The sequence below is a fragment of the Lutjanus erythropterus genome, chromosome 23 (assembly GCF_056507025.1).
Source record: "Lutjanus erythropterus isolate fLutEry1 chromosome 23, fLutEry1.hap2, whole genome shotgun sequence".
NCBI classification, from domain to species: domain Eukaryota; kingdom Metazoa; phylum Chordata; class Actinopteri; order Lutjaniformes; family Lutjanidae; genus Lutjanus; species Lutjanus erythropterus.
In genome coordinates this window covers 20,025,119-20,047,440 of record NC_139339.1, presented here as the reverse complement: position 1 = coordinate 20,047,440, position 22,322 = coordinate 20,025,119, and the positions used below count along the sequence as shown (strand labels likewise).

The following is a 22,322-nucleotide window of genomic DNA, read 5'->3' as shown; positions in this document are numbered from 1 at the left end:
AACCAACCCATGTTATTTTGCACTAATTGGCTACTTAGCTCCACTTTCTTATGGTCAATGAAAAATTAAGCATTAAAACAATGGCTTGCAAGATCTCTTAAAGACAATACATTTTGTTAATCCTGTTGTTTCTAGATTAATTATAAAGCCCCAATGTAGAAGAGTATGTATTAAGATTGTGGATAACCAGGAGAACATCACAAACACATCAGGTTACTGGTGCTAAGAAGCAGGGTTGCCCATAGTTACCTTGATAGCTTTGCTGAATAAAAACCCTGAACACCTTCACACTTGTTTTGTTCTTTATTCAGTTACACAGACGATGCTGTAAAACTGCTTATTAGAACTGGCCTAAAGAAAGGAATTTCATTAATAATCGGGAGGAAACATTTCTTTTGTCCCAAAGGAAGTTCTACAATTTAACAGCATACAAATTTCAGCTTTTCTTCCCTATGGTGTCTTCACATTACAGCAGAGGAGGCATGCCAAAGGCTATTTTCTGTGATAATGTGAATATTCCTTTACTTCCAATGATCATTCACCATGCTGTTCACTTTCTCTATTTAAAGCAGTTTCATTCTCAACCTTTAAAAGATAAAGAAAGACAATCAATGTTTTGAAGACCTAACATGAAAACTGGAGACCTTGTTCAGGTTTTAGTTTCTCTCTGTCCTCCCAAACTGCTGTGACTGAACTTCTGTTTTCCCTCCTCAGCACCTCTCTATCCTTCCTTTTTTGTGTGTGCTATCAAGAATGCTTTTCCCTTTTTGGTCTCTTTGACCTTTCACATTCTTTCTCTCTTTCTTCAAGTCTTTGCTCTGTTGTCACAGTGTGACATTTAAGGATAATTGAACTGTGGCTGTGAAATAGAAGATTGCAACTGCAGTGATTTGAGTGATATTTTTGTATTGAAATCAGTTGAAATCACCAAACACAATTAGCAGTTTACCACTGTGTTCTGCCTTTCATGTCATGAGATACATATCATACTTATCACTGTGTGTTACTTGAAAAATCCATAATTTTTTGTTTATAAATGTCTCATACTAAAGCTGCCTGAAGCTACAGTTCATCAGAACAGAATCCTGGACTGGCTCATTTTTGATATTCCACGAATAAATAAATACTAACTTGGGAAGACTGCCTTCTAGTGATTTTCATTATTTAAAAAAAAAAAAGATTTTACATTTTTAGAGTTGTGTGTGTTTCTGTTGTTTCTTGTATGTGCATTTGTGTGTGAGACAGGCTGTGTTTTGGTGTTCCTTTTCTCTGCTGTATTTCTCTAGCTGTACTCTCTTTAAAAAGAGACCTTGACATTAGTGAGACTACCTGATTAAATAATGGTTGTATTTGATTTATTTCTCTTTCTGTCTTCCTGTGTTCATGTGCGTCCACATGTGCAGGGTCTCAAATTAATAGACTTTAAAATGCCAGACTACCTGCGGGTGCTGGAGAACGCCATCCAGTTTGGGAATCCTGTTTTGCTGCAGAATGTCCAGGAGGAGTTGGAGCCCTCTCTCAACCCAGTTCTTAACAAGTCCCTGACACGGATAGGTCAGACACACACATACACACATGTGCACAAATTCACTCACTAGTTTTCTGCAGAAAATATTCAGCTTAATATGAGAGGAGCCTGAATCTGTTGTGTGTATGGGTGTACTTTTGTGTGCACTTTTCCCAGGCGGCAGGCTGCTGTTGAAGCTGGGTGATAAGGAGGTGGAGTACAATCCAGAGTTTCGTTTCTACATCACCACCAAGCTGTCTAACCCCCACTACACACCAGAGATTTCTACAAAGACCACAATAGTCAACTTTGCTGTCAAGGAGCAGGTCAGAGCGGGTGTGTGTGTGTGTGTGTGTGTGTGTGTGTGTGTGTGTGTGTGTGTGTGTGTGTGTGTGTGTGTGTGTGTGTGTGTGTGTGTGTGTGTGTGTGTGTGTGTGTGTGTGTGTGTGTGTGTGTGTGTGTGTGTGTGTGTGTGTGTGTGTGTGTGTGCGTGTGTGCATGCATGCCTGTGTGTGAATGAATATGTGTCTTCTGCATGTTTTGGCTCCATTTGACCATTATGTACTATACCCAAATCCTCTATGTGTGTATACATTTGTGTACACATACAGTTTGAGAGTATGAGCTGCTGCCTTAAAATGTCTGTTTATGTGTGTGTGTGTGTGTGCGTGCGTGCGTGTGTGCAGGGTTTAGAAGCCCAGCTCCTGGGAATTGTGGTGCGTAAGGAGCGTCCAGAGCTAGAAGAACAGAAGGACTCGTTGGTGATCAGCATCGCCTCTGGCAAGAAAAACCTTCAGGAGCTGGAGGATGAGATCCTCAGGTTGTTCACCTAAAAGTCTGGGACACTGTGACCTTTCTCATACATAAGTTATTACTACATTTTATTAGTAGTCTTAGTAGTATCAGTACTAGCTGTAACAGTAATAATAGTGTCATGTATTGTCCTTCTCATAGCATTAAGCACACTTAGAGTAGCATTAGTGATACAGGAGCAGCAAGACCTACCTCAGAGCATCTGAGCTGACTATCACAGCTCCTCTTTAGACCTCAACAGACCCTTTTTTGTCTTTTAAAGCCCATAAATATTGTTTTTGGTCTGTCATGCTTAGTAGGCAGTGTGACAGCGCTTTATTTCTATATTTTTTTTTTTTATGTTTTATATAATTTACGTGTGTGTGTGTGTCTACTATACCAGGCTGCTGAATGAGGCGACTGGCTCACTGCTGGATGATGTGCAGCTGGTGAACACCTTGCAGACAAGCAAAGTGACGGCCAATGAGGTTTCAGAACAGCTGGAGACGAGTGAACAGACCAAGATCAAGATAGATACTGCTAGAGAGGTCAGGTGTATGGATGAAGGGATGGGTTCATTTGTGTCTAATGATAAAGTGAATGCCTTTAGTGTTTTGGACCATTAGTAAGACAAAGTAAGCAATTGTAATCAATCACTGGGGTTTCTTGAAAATTGTGATGGCATTTGTTATTCATTTTAGACTACACATTTAATCAAATTAAATTTAAATTGTTCTCTCTTTAACAGGCCTACCGTCCATGTGCTCAGCGAGCTTCTATTCTCTTCTTCATCCTGAATGACATGGGCCGCATTGACCCAATGTACCAGTTCTCACTGGATGCCTACATTGACCTGTTCAACCTCAGCATAGAGAAGAGCAAGCGCAGCCACAAGCTAGAGGAGAGGATTACCAACCTCAATGACTACCACACATACGCAGTATACAGGTAAGCTGCAGCAAGAGAGGCTTTACATAACTCATGTCTTCGTTCAGGTGTTCGTGGGTCAAGCAAATTGCAGTTATGAAATATTTTGTATAGACTGAGAGAGACCATGGGCCTTGTTTATTATGTACAAAAAAGCTATATAACTGTCTAAAAAAGTAAATGGATAGACTGCTCTACGGACAAAGTGCACTATAATTCACCCAGCAACACTAGGGTTCAGTGACTTGCTCTGCTACTACTTCGACATATAAAGTGGAGCAGCCAGGGATCAAACCACCAACACTGCATTTAATGGACAACCTGCTCTATTTCCTGAGCAAATATAGAAAATATCCAAATACTGACAAAGTGAAGGAGAGCTGTTTTGTGGTAATTCAGACTCTAACTCGGTGTGTTGTCCTCTGCAGGTACACTTGCCGTGCTCTGTTCGAGGTCCACAAGCTGCTCTTTAGCTTCCAGATGTGTGTCAAAATCCTGGAGGTGGCTAACAAACTCAACATGGATGAATACAGCTTCTTCCTTCGAGGAGGACTTGTAAGAAATTACAGAACACACACAAACATCTTGATTTAAGATAATCAAACAAGATACAACCTTTTATTTTCAAAGGCTTGCGCCTCATTTAATACCCCAAAAGATATTCCACCGTGTATTTAAATGTTCAGTCATGTAGAACTCATGCTTCCCCCATACACAAGTTTGTCACAGCCATTAGGATATATATTTTTATGAAAAACATATATCCTAATGGCGTTTCCTTTCTTTACCACTTAATTTTTTAATCTCCTTGGGACTGGCCTGACACTGTTCAGACTGTCAGACTCTGCAGTAGTCACACGTGTTTATTGGCTTTAGCTCCAATCAGCAGTGATGGAAATAGGGGTGGACACACTAATTTTCAGCCCTTTTCTGGTGGAGGCAATGAAGGCTAGTTGCCTCCATCAAAAACATTTGCGACTCTTTCACGCCTTTTCCATACACATGCAAGGGCTTCGTTAGACTCGGTGTGACTCAGCTCAGTCTTGAGTTCCTATAAATTTTCCTATAAATTCTTCACAATAAGAAAAAAACTCCCCCTGCTCTCTTGTTATCTAAAAGCTTTTATTGTAAAATGAGGAAATGTTGGGCTTTCATCAGCAGTAACGTATCCAGCTAAAAGTGAACACGAAACAGCAAAATGAATCAGACTTAGGAGGAAAACTTAAAACCACAGGGTTTCAGTTAGAAACTACACAAGTCTGCACACACAGAGGCTTTAGAAAATCTCTTTGGTTTCCTGCACTCATGACTTGAGTCTTCACCTTTGGCCCATGTCACAAAAAACAAGGCAAACTACTACTACTGCTAATTCTGGTGTCTACTAATTTTAGTGTAAAACGGTATAAGATTAATGTGTTGCTGGGTTCTTTGATGTATTTATTGGTACACTGATGAAATGATAGTGTGACTCCTGATTCATTGACGGGTGTGTTTCTAGGTACTTGATAAGGAGGATCAGATGTACAACCCCTGTACCAGCTGGCTGGCAGACTCCAGCTGGGACAACATCACAGAGCTGGATAAGCTGCAAAACTTCCATGGCATCATGGCCTCCTTTGACCAGTACCCCCGAGACTGGAACCTTTGGTTCACCAGCACTGAGCCTGAGAATGCCCCACTACCAGGTCTGTGTATATGTTGAGGGAGGATTTCTTTTTCTTTTGTACTGTTACTGAAGACAGTTCTTCCCACCTGGAGCAATGAAGTTATATACTTCAATCCTATATTTCTTGCAGCCTTTCTTCTTTGTTTACCGCCCTTTTCAGTTCCTGTTCACTCAACTCTATTAATAATAAGAGTTCTCTGGTTTTACTCTCTCTCTCTCTCTGTTTTTTTCCCTTCTAGGTGACTGGGAGAATAACTGTGATGAGCTCCACAAGATGCTCATAGTGCGCTGCCTGCGTCAGGACCGTGTCTCCTTGTGCGTCACCTCATTCATTGTTCACAACCTCGGCTCTCGCTTTGTGGAGCCGCCTGTTCTTGACATGAAGGCTGTGAGTGCCAGCTGTTATCCCTTTTCTTCTGTCCTGAGTATTAGTTTGGAAGCTTTGAACGTAAACAAAACAAATGTTTTAGACATCCCATTTGTGTAATTCAGTATGATTGCTTCCCATCACAGCATTTCTACTTGGTGTCAAGTGAGTAAACCTGTTTTGACTCATCCATTCTTCCCCCAGGTTCTGGAAGAGTCCTCCTGCAGGACTCCTCTGATCTTCGTTCTGTCTCCTGGGGTGGACCCCACAGGAGCTCTGCTACAGCTGGCTGAGGCCTCTGGCATGAGCAAGCACTTTTATGCCCTCTCTCTGGGCCAGGGACAGGCCCCCATCGCAAAGAGCATGATAGAGGAGGGCGTCAAGAATGGTACAACGCTATCTTTGCTCTGTCTCTCTGCCTGCTCTTCTGTCTCTGATTCATTCTGTAGCTTAGCTGAACTATTTTTTTCCTCCCACGTCTCTTTTAGTTTCTTTAGTCACGTGCACCTGACAAAGTGTACAAAGCACTTAAATTGTTCACTTACCCAAACACACAAAAACAACTATACTACAAATAAAAGTTATTTTGTCAAAAGTGGTTGGTAATTGAAGCCCTTCTCTCACAAAGAACTCTTGATGAATTGTTTTTTTAGCCTATGTTAAGGCCTTTTTACTCTGCACAGGTCACTGGGTGTTCCTTGCCAACTGCCACCTTTCTCTCTCATGGATGCCTGAGTTGGACAAGCTGGTAGAGCAGCTACAGGTGGACAAGCCCCACCCAAACTTCAGACTTTGGCTCAGCTCTTCACCACATCCTGAATTTCCCATTACCATCCTGCAGGCCAGCATCAAGATGACCACCGAACCACCAAAGGTGCATGTGCTCACACACGCAGACTTCCAAACTTTTATCCACATATCCATGACACAGACTTACATGATAAACATGGCAACAAACCTCCAACCTAATTCCTGTATATTGAGGTTTACTTGCTCACACATATTTTACAGTAAGATACATCCTCCATGTAACAGCCTCCATAGTGTTAACACTGCCCTGTGTTGTTCTCAGGGTGTGAAAGCCAACATGAAGCGTCTGTACCAGCTGGTGACAGAGGCTCAGTTCAACCGCTGCTCCAAGCCCGCTCTCTACAGGAAGCTGCTCTTCTCCCTCTGCTTTTTTCACAGCATCCTGCTGGAAAGGAAGAAGTTTCTGCAGCTGGGCTGGAACATCATCTATGGCTTCAACGATTCTGACTTTGAGGTCAGGGCCTTATCTGATACTGAAGGAAACAGTGACAGCTGGTGGCAAAACAGCAAAAATTGAAAGATTACAGTTTTGTTCTGTCCTGTGAAGATGTAAGTGGTGACAGCCACTGAATGATGCAGTGAAGAAGACCAGAATGTGGTTGTCATTATGAAGGAAATGATTAGACTAACGAATAGTGAGAATCCTGTTCAAATGCATGAAATTGAATCCCACTTATTACATTTGTTGACATTTCTTCCCCTGAAGTCTCTTTTTGCTGTATCTGTCTACTCTCTGCTGCTGAGAATTTACCTGCCCTTCATTTATATCTTGCTTTTTATATTTTCTTAGTCAGTTTGTTATAAGATCATTGTCTTGATGCCCCTCTAGGTGAGTGAGAGTCTGCTGAGTCTGTACCTTGATGAATATGAGGAGATTCCCTGGGATGCACTGAAATATCTCATTGCCGGGGTCAACTATGGAGGCCATGTCACAGATGACTGGGACAGACGTCTTCTAACCACATACATCAATGACTACTTCTGTGATGCTGCCATAAACCAGACCTTCTTCAAGTGAGACACTAACACACATATTTATTCTACCACATCTTAGTGTACTATTACCAATGTAAGCAATATAAATTATATATAATATAATATAAACACACTGTTAACAGGTATGTATTGCAAATGTACACATGCTTAGAAATTCAGATATTTTAGAAACAGACCCCCTGAAAATAAATTTCACCCTTGTGGAAATGAATTCTAGTTGCCACTTCAACAGCCTGTGTCAGTTCTTAGCAGGTCACAGAGTGCTAGCACCATCACATGGACAATCAGATTATTACAACTGAAGAAATGCAGGCTAAGGTTACTCGGTTATGGTTAATTACAGAAAAAAATAAACTAACATGATATTGTATACTTACAAAACTAACTGAAATTTAAAAAAAAATACAGGAAATGTCTTTAGTTTTTGTCACTATGGTCAAATTTATCAACATAATAAGTATGAGGATGCATTAGTGTTTATTGAGACTAGGACATCTACAGTTACCTTCACAAGGTGTTGCGTTTGTATTCTTCAGAACTTTTTAAATATTACCCCTGACAAATACTATAAATAAATAATATACCCTATATTAAAAACAAAAACAACACTATAAGATGGCACATATGCTGTGTCTCCTTACTTTATACCCAACCAAACACACATAAATACTAAATGTGTTAAGTGAAATCTATTTAAAAATCATTCAGTGCATCAACTCAATACATGCATATTTAAAAAGTGAGCTTTCTAGCACTCTGTATATTCAGGCTGAATGGATTATAGGATCGTGCAGCTGTGGTGAGGGACACTGGGCGTCCTGCAGTAGCTTCTTCCAACAGCTGCTCCCAATAGAATAGAATACACTAATATTTATGTATATTTTTGTCACCAATATTTATATTATATTTATGTATTTATATTGTTAAATATTTATTGCCATAAACTTGCATAACTACAATAAATCACATTCGACATGATAATAAATAATCTTAACAGGGAAAGTGGGTCATGGTCATTGTTTGGCAGGAAGTAAAATTGAGAGAAGCAGTTCTCCAGTACTGTAGTCTTAACAATCATTAAAACATTATGTATTGATGTAAATGAAACAAATGAAATTCAGAATGTGCTCATGTGTGTAGTCAGCTATTCACATTGTTAAATGTACATATGCAGATAAAGTAAGTAAGTAAGTCAGTCTTGTATTTAAATGAATACAGCGCAAAGAGGGGTTTTTTTGTAAATATACACTCATTCTGAATTTAATGCCTGCAACATATTTCAAAAAAGTTCAGTCACGGGTAACAAAAGACTGGGAGATTTGTGGAGCATTTAAAAAAAAAACTGTTTGGGTCATCCCTCAGGTAAACAGGTTAATGGGTAACAGGTGACAATATCAAGATTGTTGTAAGGTTCAATCATTCACAAGCATGGATGGGCTGAGGTTCACCACCTTATGCATATAAATAGTCTAACAATTTAGGAATTTAATATATAATGGCCATGATGTTTGACCCCTCAGGCAGCGCTGCATTAAAAACTGCATTAAAAAACATACTTAATACTTCGGAAAACTATTGTTGGTAAACGCAATTTGTTGCTGCATCAACAAATGCAAATTAAAACTACCATGCAAAAAGAAAACCATACATCTTGAAATGCTGCAGACTTCTTTTGGGCTTATGCTCATCTGATATGGACTGAAGCAAAGTGGGACAGTGTGAGTGTATATTTACAAAATGCGTTCTGTTCTTACTTCTGTTTTGAACAATCTACCAACTTTTATGAAACTGGGGTTGTACTGTTCCTCTCCAAATTTTATAAATAAAATATAAATCACTGATTTTGTATTCTGTCGACCCCCTTACTGTCAGGTTGTCCTCCTTACCCTACTATTACATCCCCTGTGACGGTCCCCAGTCCTCATACAAGGAACATATCAGCAAGCTGCCCTCCACAGAGTACCCTGAGGTGTTTGGCCAGCACTCTAATGCGGACATTGCTAGCCAGATCGCGGAGTCCAGGATGCTGTTTGACACCCTGCTCTCCCTGCAGCCCCAGGTCACCAGTCTCACTGCAGCAGGAGGCGGGCCCAGTAAAGAGGACAAGGTGAGGGGAAAGGGCAGAGACTAGTTGAGTGGAAATTCACAACTTCATAGACTGGCATAACAATTTTGTATCTACACCAGAACCGAAATATGTATTTAAATTAGCATGCTAACCAGCTAACCACAGTCTGTGCTGTCTATTACTTCGTGCCTCAATAAGCAGTAGTCTGATTCCCTTGTAGTTTCAGCTGGGAGATGTGTGTGAGCGCTTAGGTTGCTATGTTCACAAGTATACAATGCTATGTGTTTGGAGTTAACAAGTGGCCAATTTTTACATGTTGCTGTAAGTATTTTTAAAAGCATGTACTCTGTTACTTTATCTCAAGGAAAAAAAGATTGAACAAGCATGTTCTCAATAACTGTTTGTCTGTACACACAAATGCAAACGGTTATGAGAGTATCAAAAATCTCACCCGTTTTACAAGTATTTAGTTGCCAAAGACATATATTTTATACAGTCTGAATGAGAACTGATATACTGTGATATCTCGCCTAAATATGTATTTATGTAAGCCCTTTCAATTATTTTGGAAAGGGTTATAGCTCCACAGAAATAACAACCCTGAGATCATGAAAAGTTTGTGCCATAAACAAGAAAGCCAGTAGAGCAGGCTGCAGAGAGAAACAGGTTTTTACTTGAATATCTTAGATGTTTACCCATGAGGTCATATCTTGTTTACTTAACATTTATGACAGTTCATTAAGCTTCACTAGCACACCTTCAGTTAAATCAGTAACAGTAAAATACTTTTCTCTCACAATAGTGTGAAGTGCAGCCAAATGTTGTTGTTTTTTTCAGTCAGGTTTAATGTGTAGCTCTACAACTACAAGGTGGTGTTTTTTATCATCAGTACGCCCGACGCTGTTTTCCTTTTCATACATTAGTTCTGACTTATGGCATATGTCTTGTATTTATCATGTTCACCAATCGGGGTTGTATGTTTTCCATGTTTAGGCACGTTACTTGCTTGTCTTTCTGATATACACTGATATATTTTGCCAGCACTCAGGTCTTGATCTTCCCAGTAGCTTGGTATTCTCCTCTTTGTTCGGAAGGGACTTGTGTTGGTCAAACATTTTCTCACACAGCAGTTTGATCACATGCTGATCTTTCTTTTCAACCACTGCATATAACGTGCCAGAAAGAGTGTGTGATTGAGATGTATTTGGCAGGGCGGCAGTCGTGGTTGTAGTTTCAGTGCCAAGTCTGTTTTTGAGGCAGACCAGTCAATATTCAGAGTAATTAGCTCAAAAAGGCTCTCTTCATGAAGCCAATGTCCGCATTTGACAGATTTTTCCCAGCAATGCTGAGACATCCATATGCTTGTACAACACTGGCAGATGGTCGTCAGTGTAATAAGATACAGATCGAGGAATCTGGGCTTCTAAATAGAGAACACTGTGCTGTGAAGTTTTAAGACAGGTCTCAGAGGGTACCTTTGGACGCTTCAGAACTGAATCTTTTTGTCACTACCAGGATTTCGTCCTGATAAATTGAAATAACAAATGTTGTTTGGTCAGTCACTGACAAGGGACAAATAAAACACTTATTTATATACCACAAAACTCAAATTGTATTCAATAGGAGTCACACATGCTGATCCCACTCAGGTGCTGCTTTAACATATTTTTAATCACCTGTTCATAGAATATTTTCCAGTCAGGGTTAGATGTATTTCTGAGCCTATAGAAATGGCCGCTTTTGAGGTTAAGTGAGAATTATCTCTTAGGATTCTTTCTCCATTGAAATACTGACTGTTATATAACAGTGGCACTAGTTTTTTTTTTAATGTGCTTTAAATGTTAAGTGTAACAGTGCAGAGAAGTGCATGCAAGTGGTCCAAATTATAATGACTTTCAGCAGTGTAATCCTATGATTCAGCTCATTTTTAGTGGCTCTTGTGGTTATTGGAGTATGGTGGAGAATGTGTGTATGTGTGTTTTTGAAAGGATTACTATCAACAGTCTTAGCCTGAACTATTGTAAGTCCTCTAATTTCATGCAGCTCTATGGTCTGACTGCAGTTTCTTCACTGCCCATACTTGTGTGTTGTGCAGGGCCTTTGTACATTCATTTATCTCATCTGTTTTTGTAAAATGTGGCATTGGTGCTTCCAGGTACTAGAGCGGTTGACAGATATTCATGGGAAGATCCCAAATGTGATCGACTATGAGGGCACCAGGTCACTCCTCCAAGACAGTCCTTCACCTCTGAATGTGGTCCTGCTGCAAGAGATCCAGAGATATAACTCTCTGCTGGACACCATCATGTATGAACTTTGGTTTGTTTATGTGTGTTTATTTGAGTTTGTCTCCTAATAACACATTAAGGTGTTACACAGTATTTGTGCCTACACACCATAGCAAAAAATGCATAGCAGGTGTCAAGTGATAGAGAATTAAGCTGAGCAGTTCATCAGGTCTGGTCTAACCCATCCAAGATGATTTACCAACATTGTTTCTTGCCCTAATGCAGTGGTCAAATTAAGGTGATTAAACCATTCACACAAATGTATTTGATTACACTACAAAACCCAAAACAAACCATTCATTTGTAAGTGGCACAACAGGGAGTGGAGAATGGTTCAACATTATACAAAAGTCCTGACAGCCACGACTCAAGCAAATTTATAACACTTACGGAAAATGAGTGTGGTGCAAGGAACAACTGCTCAATCACCCTAACAGTCAGTTTACAGCAATATGTCTAAGTGCATAGTACAGACCAAGGTAACTAAAAAAGAAGGATGAGTGATTACATCAGTATAGAGCATTCTTCATTGCATACTATAGTGTCAGTTCTGAAGTGTGTTCTTTCATTTTTGCATTGTTTAGAGGCATGTCTTCATCAAAGCTCATACAGTGTAGATATGTTGGGTTTTATTGTGCTTCTCCTGTGGGCTAGCACCAAAGTTTGGCACCAACAAGAGTATAGATTGTTCTATAGCTCTGTATGTATGTTGAAGTCCTTCTCTTTTAGTTTCCTTTGTACAGACTAGGAAGTAGTAACTACTACACAATTACAGCAACAAATCTCCCACTTTACCTCCTTTTACTGTATTGTAACTGTTTGTTTGTGTGTTAGTGTGTCCCTGGTGGAGCTGGAGAAGGGGATCAAAGGCTTTGTGGTGATGTCATCCAGCTTGGAGGAGATCTTCCAGTCCATCTATGACGACCGTGTACCATCACTGTGGGAGAAGGTGCCAGTTACACACACATATAACCACAGAGAACCCACAATAACACACACATTTGTCTTCAAGTCATCCTCCAAAACAAGTTCTTCTGATGTTACTTAAAATAAATGAACACAAATACACTTTACTGACATAATTTACTCTCTGCATTTTCTGGTTAACCTTTCTCTGCTGCTTACTTCATCTAATGTATACACAATGCCCACACACACTTCTGTAAATGTGATGCACATGCAGTATAAGAGGTGAAAAGTGAGAAATGAGCCTGCACCTGCTACCTTCCCTTTATCTTATTTCATAAAATAGGCAGAGAGACTACAATGAAGAAGTGCTGCTAGGATCAATAACATTGAGACAGCTGCTCTTTGGAGAATTGAGTGGACTTGAATAACACAAGACAAAAAAAGATTATGCTTGCTCAGGATTAAAATTATAAAAAGAATGGTTTGAAAATGGTAGAGAACCATGAAAACATCCAAGGTAAACAGTGAAACAAATGTAGCCTTGTAGGTCTGGCTGCACTGTGCTGTATAATCAGGTATTGACTGAGCATGTCTGTGTTAGGTCCACAGATAATTTTTCAATACAGACAGACAGTCACGTTTATTTTTCCATTACTTATTCTGAAAACTTCTGTGGTGTGCTGCCATGTAAGGGAGACCATTCAGATTTTCACTCAGCGCCCTTGTGTATTGATCTTAGTGATTGTGATCTGATCAACTCTAATCTATTCTGCTGCCTTCAGCCAGTCAAACAGCTGCAGGTGCCTCTGTACTGACTCACTGGTCTGTTATTAAAGATGTATTTATCCATCACTCTGCCTGGCTGCACAGACACACACTTATTGTTCTCTTCTGTCCACACACACACACACACACACACACACACACACACACACACACACACACACACACACACACACACACACACACACACACAGAATGATGGGGCTCTGGCAGTAATCCAGCTGTAATTCTGTCCGAACTCTCCACTCTGGCTTCATTATCACTGGACCTCTCTTTACAGTGGGCTGCTGTCGGTCTGGGTCAAGGGGCTTGAAAAGATTCTGGCTACAAGTGTGTGTAGTGTATGACTCAGTGGAATGTGTGTGTGTGTGTGTGTGTGTGTGTGTGTGTGTGTGTGAGCAGAGGTCACTCAGGGCAGTTCATGTTTATCTTCAAGTGTCTGATTCTGTCCTCGTTATGGGCTGTGCATGAAAGCATGTATGCAGACGCATGTATGGTTGTGTGTGTATTTGTGAGTAGCTGCTCATCAGGTGGAGCATACCTCGGCCCTCAGTGGCTGAACAAAGCCAGCGTCTGTGGACTAATCGTAGTGTAATAAGCAAAGTAAACCTTCCAAGGCTGCTCCACTTTCCTAAAAAGACCCTGAGCTCATTGTGCTCGAGCCAGCAGCTTATTACTGCTGGATGTACTGTATGTGCATCCGTGCGTGTGTGTGTGTATGTGTGTGTGTGTATATCTATTTCCTTTTATAGGAGTGTTGGGCAGCTATTAGGGCTGCTGCCTCCAGCTGAGCTTGCTGTTCTTCTGACCACTTGGTCTGTTATCTTTTTGCGTATGTTGGTTTGCTCACCGTCTCCTACAGCTTCGTCTGCATGTCATTCCTTTTTTTTATCTTCCACCCAGCTTTCCCTCCATTCCGCTCTCTTCTCTATTACTCCATGCTTCATCTGGTGTAAGCAGCAACAACAGCCCCTCATCGAGTCTCTGTCCTGCTTATTTATCCCTCCATCCCTTCATCCCTCTCTTCTCCGCCCCTCCTTGGCATGGCAGTCTGTCATTAGTTCTGAGCTCACCGACTCATGGCTTTCATTTTGGCCTGCCTGCCTCTCTGTCCTTGGCCATTTTGTATCTGGTTTATTCACATGGCTTTGCTGTATGTGTGTGTATTTCTGTGTGAGTGTTTAGAGACTTTACAGCATATGTGCATGTAGAATTTTGGAAGAGATGTGAATATCTGTTATGTGAATGTATAAAGGGTAATGATGTGTTGCATATAGCAACTGAGATGTGGTGAAAGAAAGTTACAAATAAGTAAAAATAATAATGATAAATAATAATGATAAACTCAGAATTACTTCCACTCATAAGGACCATTGTGTAAGATTTAGTGGCATCTAGTTTCAGATTGCAACCAACTCGCCTCACCCTCCCCTTTCAGATGTGTAGGGGAACCTTTGTTGGCCATGGAACCTGTGAAAGGCTTTATCTAGAGCCTGCCCTCCTTTGTAGATATAAACAGCTCATTCTGAGGTAATGAAGACAGAACAATTCTTATTTTCAGGTGATTATACACTAATTAAAACATATTAGTGAATATTATTTTCTAGGGCTGCACAATTAATCAAAATATTATCGAAATCTCAAGATGGCCCAGTGCAATATCCAAATCTCAGAAGCAGACATTTTTTTATAAGGAGAAATGTATGACAGAACAGTATTATGATGTAGTGCTGCAGAGACATTCTGGCCTACAAATTTTCTTCTCCAGAGATTTGAGGAAACATGTTTGTTTGGTACAGACCCCAAGAAATTTCACACCCTCACGATTTTATTGCATTGCATTGAAAATTGCGATACAAATATGCTAATTCCCGAAAATCTTACATAACACTGCAGTCACAACATCTGTCAACATAATTTTAACCAGATCGTGCAAACCTGTTTTATTTAATTTCTGCCATATTCTGCCAATTCAACCCCCTAAATCTTACACACTGGACATTTAATATTCCTGAGGCGGAACAGAGAGTTCAAGTTAAACAGTGTAATGGCACCAGCTCCACTCTAGGAATTTACAAGAAACATTCTCAATTTTACAAGCAAGTAGCTAAGTCATGTTAATATTAGCATGCTTTTTGTATTGCTTGGCAAATTAAAGTTATATTAAACAAAAGCTATTTAAAATATGCAGTTTTAACTTTCATTACCAACCAAAGGAAGTAAAAGTTATCATATTAAAATTTAAACGATGTTCACACCTCACCTGTGAATTTTCACACAATCTTTTAACACCACTCTTGTGTGTGCTACTGCACTGTACTGAACTTCTTCCTATTATGAACAGCTGCCAACAGATTGTAGATTTGCCATGTCTGTGTCTCTCTCACTCTGTCTGCGTCACTCTCTTTGTCCACTAGGCGTACCCCTCGCTGAAGCCCCTGGCAGCGTGGACCAGGGATCTTTGCCAGCGAGTCGATCAGTTTGCACGCTGGGCAGAGACGACCCAGCCCCCCAACTTGTTCTGGCTCTCCGGCTTCACCTTTCCCAACGGTTTCCTCACTGCTGTGCTGCAGTCCTTTGCACGACAGCACAACGTGAGAGCTCACACAACCACATGCACATAGGAAGGAAAACAGTTGTGTAGTGATTGAGGGAGTTTATCCAGTAGATGTTTAAAAAATTTTTGTAAGTCAAAGCCAGTTAACTATGTGATTCTACAACTGAAGATTACACTGTGAATGATGTGATTCAGTTTTCACACATTTAACTGTCAATTATGTTCTGTTTCATTTTCACAGTACTCATAATACACACAAAAAAAACCTTGGGAAACACTGTGCTGCTTTGACAAAACCAACACTCTTTCTCTATTATAAGTATCCCTATATTGTTGGTATTATCATGAGGAGTTCTGTTTAGCCTCAGCTTTTCAGCAAACCTCAATATATTCAACATCTTTCATACATTCTCGGTATTAGTCAACTTTTCAAGCCAGTAACGTCACCATGATGTGAATCTCTTTCTTGCAGATATCAGTGGACACACTGTCTTGGGAGTTTATAGTGTCCACTGTAGATGACAGCAGCCTCCTTTACCCGCCCAAGGTGACTCCCTATACACACATTTTCTATTTCCATAAAGATTTCCATAAACTTGCCACTTTTCTGAGCCATTAGCTTTCAGCTGTCATCGCCACTTTACATCACATTTTTCATTTGTACCTTCTTTCTAACCCTGAAAAGTGCATTTTCATTCAAAGCAGCACACCACGTTGCACCTCTCTCTTCCCATTCCTCCTCTCTGCTCTTGCATTTTAATTTTTTTTTTCACAAAGCAGTTTTACAATTCAAATTTTGACACTGGTGGGAAATGTTTTAATTTGTCAAATTGCTGCCGCTTCAGGATTTCTGTCATTGTAACTCATTATTTCTCACTCACTTCATCTTACCTTCATTTTTTTTTCTGTATCAACTCCTCTGTGCCTCCCCACACTTCTCTTTCCTCTTTCTTTCTTTATTTTACTCCCTATACTACTCTAAAACCAATGCTCCATTCCAGCCCTTCTTGCCTTTTGTGCTGCTTCCCTCATGCTTCTTTTAAACTCTCTGACTCCATTTCCTTCTGTCCAAGCTTTCTCACCTCTCTTCCATTTTCTCTGCGATTGTTCTTCTCCCTTTCTTTCAATGTCCCATCTCTCCTTGCTCCTCTAACTCCTCTTCTCCTCACCATTATAATCATTACTATCTAACTTCTTTTCCTCTTCTCTATCTCTTTCTTTTCGCCTGTAGCCCATCCCTTCTCCTTGTTTTAAGCCCTCCCTCTTCTTCCCTCTCTCCGTTTCATTACCTAATTGGCTTGGCTGTTTGTCATAAGCATTTTTTTTCAAAGCTGTATGTCACTTGTGTATATCTCTCGCCCCCTGCCAGGATGGAGTATTCATCCGAGGTTCGTACCTGGAGGGAGCTGGCTGGGATAAGAGGAACTCCTGTCTGGTGGAAGCAGAGCCCATGCAGATGGTCTGTCCCATGCCCACCATCCACTTCAAGCCTGTGGAAAACCGCAAGAAGATGGCCAAGAGTGAGTTGTTTGGGACTTTTTGTCAGACATTTCCTGACTCATCCCACCTACTGTCTTTCCATCTTCTTTTTTTTCTTTTAACATTTTCTCTTGCCTTGTTTTTTTTTTTTTTTGTTCTTGTTTTCACCATCTGCTTGTATGTAGGTTGTGGTATCATGCTGTGTAGTTTCAACTCTGTCTTGTGTGTGTGTGTGTGTGTGTGTGTGTAGGTATGTACCTGTGTCCTTGTTACTACTTCCCGGTGCGTTCAGGCGGGCCAGGCAGAGCATCTTTTGTGGTCAGTGTAGAACTCAAGTCCGGAGCTGTGACCCCAGACCACTGGATCAAGAGAGGGACCGCTCTTCTCTTGAGCCTGGACAACTGAAGCCTTTAACACCCACAATCGTATGTTGTCTCTGACACTTTGTTTCTACTGATATTTATGTATTTTTTAAGCGTTTATTTCTTTATATGCTGTATGTCTTATAACATTTGATATTATATATATTTTTACCCTTTTAAAGAACCAGTGTATAGGATTTAGTGACATCTACTGGTGAGCGTAGAGATCATAACTCACCACACCCTCCCCTTCCAAGTGTGTGGGAGAACCTATGGTGCTGGGGCTCTCTCTAAACCCAGTGTTTGGTTTGTCCGTTCCGGGCTACCATAGAAACATGGTGGTGCATTTTTCTAAGATAATGAAGACACAGTTACTCTTATTTTCAGGTGTTTATATGCTAATCAAAACATATTTATGAATGTTATATTCCATTTTTGCCATATTCTGCCAATCTTAAACACTGGTTCTTTAAATGCCTCAAGACTACAAATGAAATTTGTTCCTGTGTTCCTCACAAATTTATTGTATAAGCAGGTTTTCACACCTGGGGCTGAAACAATAAATAGACTGAGTCGTTCTTTGACACTTTGAAGTTGCTCTGACACAATTCTGGTGAAGTCTCTCTCTCTCTTCTCTTTCTTTTCTTGTCTCCATTCTCTGCCGTCAGCTGACCGATTATTCACTCCTCTTCTCAGACATGCATCAGTCTTTCCATGCTGACCCCCTTTTACCCTGCTCAAACATAGACACTCGCTGACACCCGCACGCGTACACACACACACACACACACACGCACAGGGAATAGTCTCTTACTGTGAACTGTGTTTTACTGGAAACTTGCTTCCTTGCAACATCTGGATCAAGTGACTGTCTGGTCATGTAAGTGTTTGCTGTGCTCATTGAATTCCTTGGTAATCTGATGAGCTGTTAGTCATTGTCATTGTGTTGTATTAACACTTGACTCTCCTGGGCTATAAAAAATATGTGTAGAATATGTGCTAAATAACATCATTGGGGATGAGTGTTCTAGTTTTGGAATACACAAAATTTCCAATTATTAAATGGTTGCAACTGTAAATTTACATTATTGTAAAACAACGAAACATTATTAGTTGGTAAAACTTTTTCAAAACTTAAGAGTTTGACTTGGGCTCATAACTGAAAAAAATGGTTGAAGGAAGTTGCCTTAAAATTTTGAGTTTAATTTTAACAGTGTAGAGTCCGCCCACTCCACCGTGTTGACTGAGTCTCTGAAGAAGCTAGAAATGGACTGTAAAGAGTTGATAATTCAGTCTCATATCAGGCTACTTATTTACTAAACATTCCTTGAAATACAAATCAATTAAAATTGGAACAAATGTCTATATTTACTGGTATTTTTATATCTTTAAAGAAAAGAATAATATTTTAATTTGATGAAAATTCGATTCATTCTTGGCTTGGCACACTCCTGCACGGAAACTTGCACTCAATAAGGAACACACACACGCAAACAATACAGTTAATCAAGGTGAGGTAAAGGATATTTTTATGCTAATACACATTTCCCCCAAGCTGCAAAAGAGGACAGAGGGAGGGAGCGACTGAAGGAGAAATGAACCTATTCAAACAAATGAATTCTAATGAAGCTTCGCAGACAAGACGTTTGGAGTCGCACAGCGTTGTGAGAGAGAGAAGGCCCGGACTTCCCCACTGGAAAGAACTCAGCCCAAACTCCTGAAAAGGAGGGAGAGAAAAACAAGAGAAGGAGCCTGGAGAAAGTGAGCCGGGAGGAAGAATGGTCCAGTAATGAGAGAGGGGAACCAAAGAGGTGGGGGCTGAGTTCAAGGTTGTATTCAGACGTAAGGATTGTCCCCCCTGAAAGGCCGAACACAGACTTCCTCAGGGTTTAAGAGCCTCTTTATCAGACCCAGGTCAGTGTGTGTGTGTGTGTGTGTGTGTGTGTGTGTGTGTGTGTGTGTGTGTGTGTGTGTGTGTACACTGGTGGTCTCTGGTTGGGTGGGAGATGGAGGGGGGCACTCATAGCAACATGCTGAATTCAAATTCAAATTGGTTTATTCTCAGGCCTGGTTGTAACAAAAATATCACACTTAGGAGGTGTTTTTTTTTTTTTATGGATAAAAGCTTCGGTTGAAATGAACTAGAATGTAAATGTGGTGTGAAAACATTAACAACATTTAGAATATGCAGTGGTAACTAACCCTCCTGTCCAATACATGGATTGGATTTTGTGTATTCCAAGACAAGAATACAGCATCCAGAGTTTTATGGCTGTTGTATTTTTAAAAAGGTATTTATCATTTCGTAAGAGGTGCTATCTCTGTCTTCAAACAGTGAGTGTCTTATTTTAGAGCCAAGGTTTTCAAACACTCCCTGCCCGCAGAAATATTCATTTCTTGAGGGCAATTGGAGCCAACTTCTTCCATCTGCTTATCCACTCAGAAACTCGAAAACAGCCGCTTCTGAAATTCCTACCTTTTGAAGAAATGTGGACATTCATTGAATATTTGTGATGAGGAATCCAAACTTTTTGTTATTTTAATATCCTTTATTTATTCATTTTTGTGCCTTATCAAACAGCTTTTTAATAGCTGCTGTTAGGGTCGTAAATATTTTGTTTTCCCTAACCAATAGTTGAAAACACTAAGAAAGTAAACAAGTAAATTAAAAAAAACATTCAAAATAACATAAAATTAAACTAAATAAGATCAAGAAATACCTTAATATTCAAATATAATATTTATCTTATTCCATCTCACATCAAAGAGTTTAATTTGATTCCTGATGTGATTTTTTTCCCCCTCTATTTTATAGATTTTGCCATTTGCTTTATGTTGTGTCTCAGGTTTCAACCATTTTTTTGTTATTCACACAAGTGTCTCTACTGTTAAAATTCTTTTAAAAAAATAATTAAAAAAAAAAATACTTTGCTTATTGTTGACAGAGGGGCTGTGGTGTTCTTCCAAGTAATAATATCTCAGGCCCTCTGCACTGAAAAGTGGAATCCTTTGCTCATTTAAGTTCAAACTGTTTCATGTAGTAAGAACCTATAAAACCTATCCTCTGCAGACCTGTAGACCCCTGTTCGGAAAATGTGACATTAGAGCAGGGGTGTCAGACTGGTTTTAGTTCATGGGCCATATGCAGCCCAGTTTGATCTCAAGTGGGCCAGAACAATCATTCATAAAACAGACCATGAAGAGCCTGAGATGTCTCAGGAAAAATAGTGCATTTTCAGTTATATTGTTTTTTCACATTCCATGTGTATTTTGGCACTAAACAACAATATATAATTTTAATAATTTTTGTGATTCGCACAACTTGATAAGATCTTTTCATTTTTTCAGACATTTCCACTCCTGTGTAGTGAAGCTAATGAGAAACAAGATTAATAATTCTAAAACAAATTATTTTGTACTGGGTAACACTTTATAATAACCATCATTAGAAATGGTAAATTGATACTTGATTAAACTACCATTAACAAACATTCAAATCATGTTTATACTATAATCATGCGTTATAAACCACTGAAGCATCAGTTGCAGTGTTATACTGGCCTTCCAAGCAATGTTTATTGACAGTTTACAAATTACAAACCATTAAATAAGTTTACAAATATCTGGTCCATCTATGTAATAATTTCTTAAAAGCTTAAAAACAATTTGGCAGTCATTAACGAATACTTGTAGAATAAAATTTTATGTGCAACAACAAACTTTATTTTACTCATTTAATTAGAATAATTGTGATCATGTCATACCATAAAGTAATTATTTTATATTAAATGATAAAATAAATTATAGCATTACTAATAATGTTTTAAAAGAATTAATTGTTAACAGTGATATAGCCATTAACTTAAGTTTAATTAACTATCAATGCACAATTTATCAATGATGGTTATTACAGAGTGTTACCCATAGTTCTTATAATTAAGCTAGTGGGCAGGATTGTACCCTTCAGAGGGCCTGTTCTGGCCCACGGACCATATGTTTGTCATCCCAGCATTAGAGGAAAATCATGAGAAAATGTCTAATCAGGTCATAGAGTCTCTTATTGAATGTATCACCAGTGAAATTTAATCAATCTCTAGTTTGCTGTGGACCCCCTGACAACACTTGAGGCACCCCGGGGAGCCAACTGAACCTCAGCGTGGGAGCTACTGTCCTTGATGGGTTTGCCTTGTGCTTTAATTTGATTTCCCAACATGCCCTTGTCCTAGTTTTCAGTTTCTTGGGAAATGACAGGGACCTGACAAGATTAGCAGTCATCCTTAAAACACAACTTTTGATTCCTCAAGTGGCTCGTGGCCCCTGACCGCGAGTTTGCCTCTTGAAAAACCTGGGGTCCAGTTGTTCTACATTGAATAGTAGTTAATAATGGAATTTGGGCAAGTTGTACAGTGTGTTTGCCAGTGACTATGGAGGCGGGGCAGTTAATGTCCAAGACTCTTCCACCGAAAATAAACCTGCATGAGGGAAGAGAGAGAAGGAGGGAGAGAAAGGGAGAGGAGGGAGGGAGGAGGAGGAAGGGAAAGAGCCTTTCAACGGGGACAGAAGGGAAAGAGTCTCCGTTTCAATGGAATAAAAACTGCGCAATTTCTTTAAGGACTGCCTGCTCTGGTCGCGGTGGACCGTTCGCCTGTAGGAAGCGGACAGCAGTTGTGTTTTTGGATGATCAGGGAATCCGTGCCCATTGCAAACCCCCGCTGCTGCCTTGCTTGGAGGCTACAGGGGCTGGCGATTTTTTTACCAGATGGTCTTCAGAGGAGGAAACGAGCTGTGCAATCATTTAGGAAGACGATCCG

The 22,322-nt window shown here is 39.9% G+C and overlaps 1 protein-coding gene across 1 annotated transcript in view; it reads left to right on the top strand.

Annotated features, from left to right (window-relative positions):
* The window catches only part of dnah2 (dynein, axonemal, heavy chain 2), a 74,387-nt gene extending 56,388 nt beyond the window's left edge, over positions 1–17,999 (top strand). The window contains exons 69-87 of the mRNA XM_084711711.1: positions 1,404–1,554; positions 1,685–1,833; positions 2,194–2,327; positions 2,703–2,847; positions 3,048–3,247; positions 3,655–3,781; positions 4,725–4,911; positions 5,132–5,280; positions 5,464–5,647; positions 5,943–6,133; positions 6,332–6,523; positions 6,899–7,083; positions 8,938–9,172; positions 11,289–11,440; positions 12,256–12,370; positions 15,531–15,707; positions 16,143–16,217; positions 17,040–17,190; positions 17,400–17,999. Of these exons, the coding sequence (XP_084567837.1) occupies positions 1,404–1,554; positions 1,685–1,833; positions 2,194–2,327; positions 2,703–2,847; positions 3,048–3,247; positions 3,655–3,781; positions 4,725–4,911; positions 5,132–5,280; positions 5,464–5,647; positions 5,943–6,133; positions 6,332–6,523; positions 6,899–7,083; positions 8,938–9,172; positions 11,289–11,440; positions 12,256–12,370; positions 15,531–15,707; positions 16,143–16,217; positions 17,040–17,190; positions 17,400–17,554 (3,054 nt within the window). The 3' untranslated portion in view covers positions 17,555–17,999. The remainder of the gene's footprint in view (positions 1–1,403; positions 1,555–1,684; positions 1,834–2,193; positions 2,328–2,702; positions 2,848–3,047; positions 3,248–3,654; positions 3,782–4,724; positions 4,912–5,131; positions 5,281–5,463; positions 5,648–5,942; positions 6,134–6,331; positions 6,524–6,898; positions 7,084–8,937; positions 9,173–11,288; positions 11,441–12,255; positions 12,371–15,530; positions 15,708–16,142; positions 16,218–17,039; positions 17,191–17,399) is intronic.
* The last annotated feature ends 4,323 nt before the right edge of the window (positions 18,000–22,322 follow it).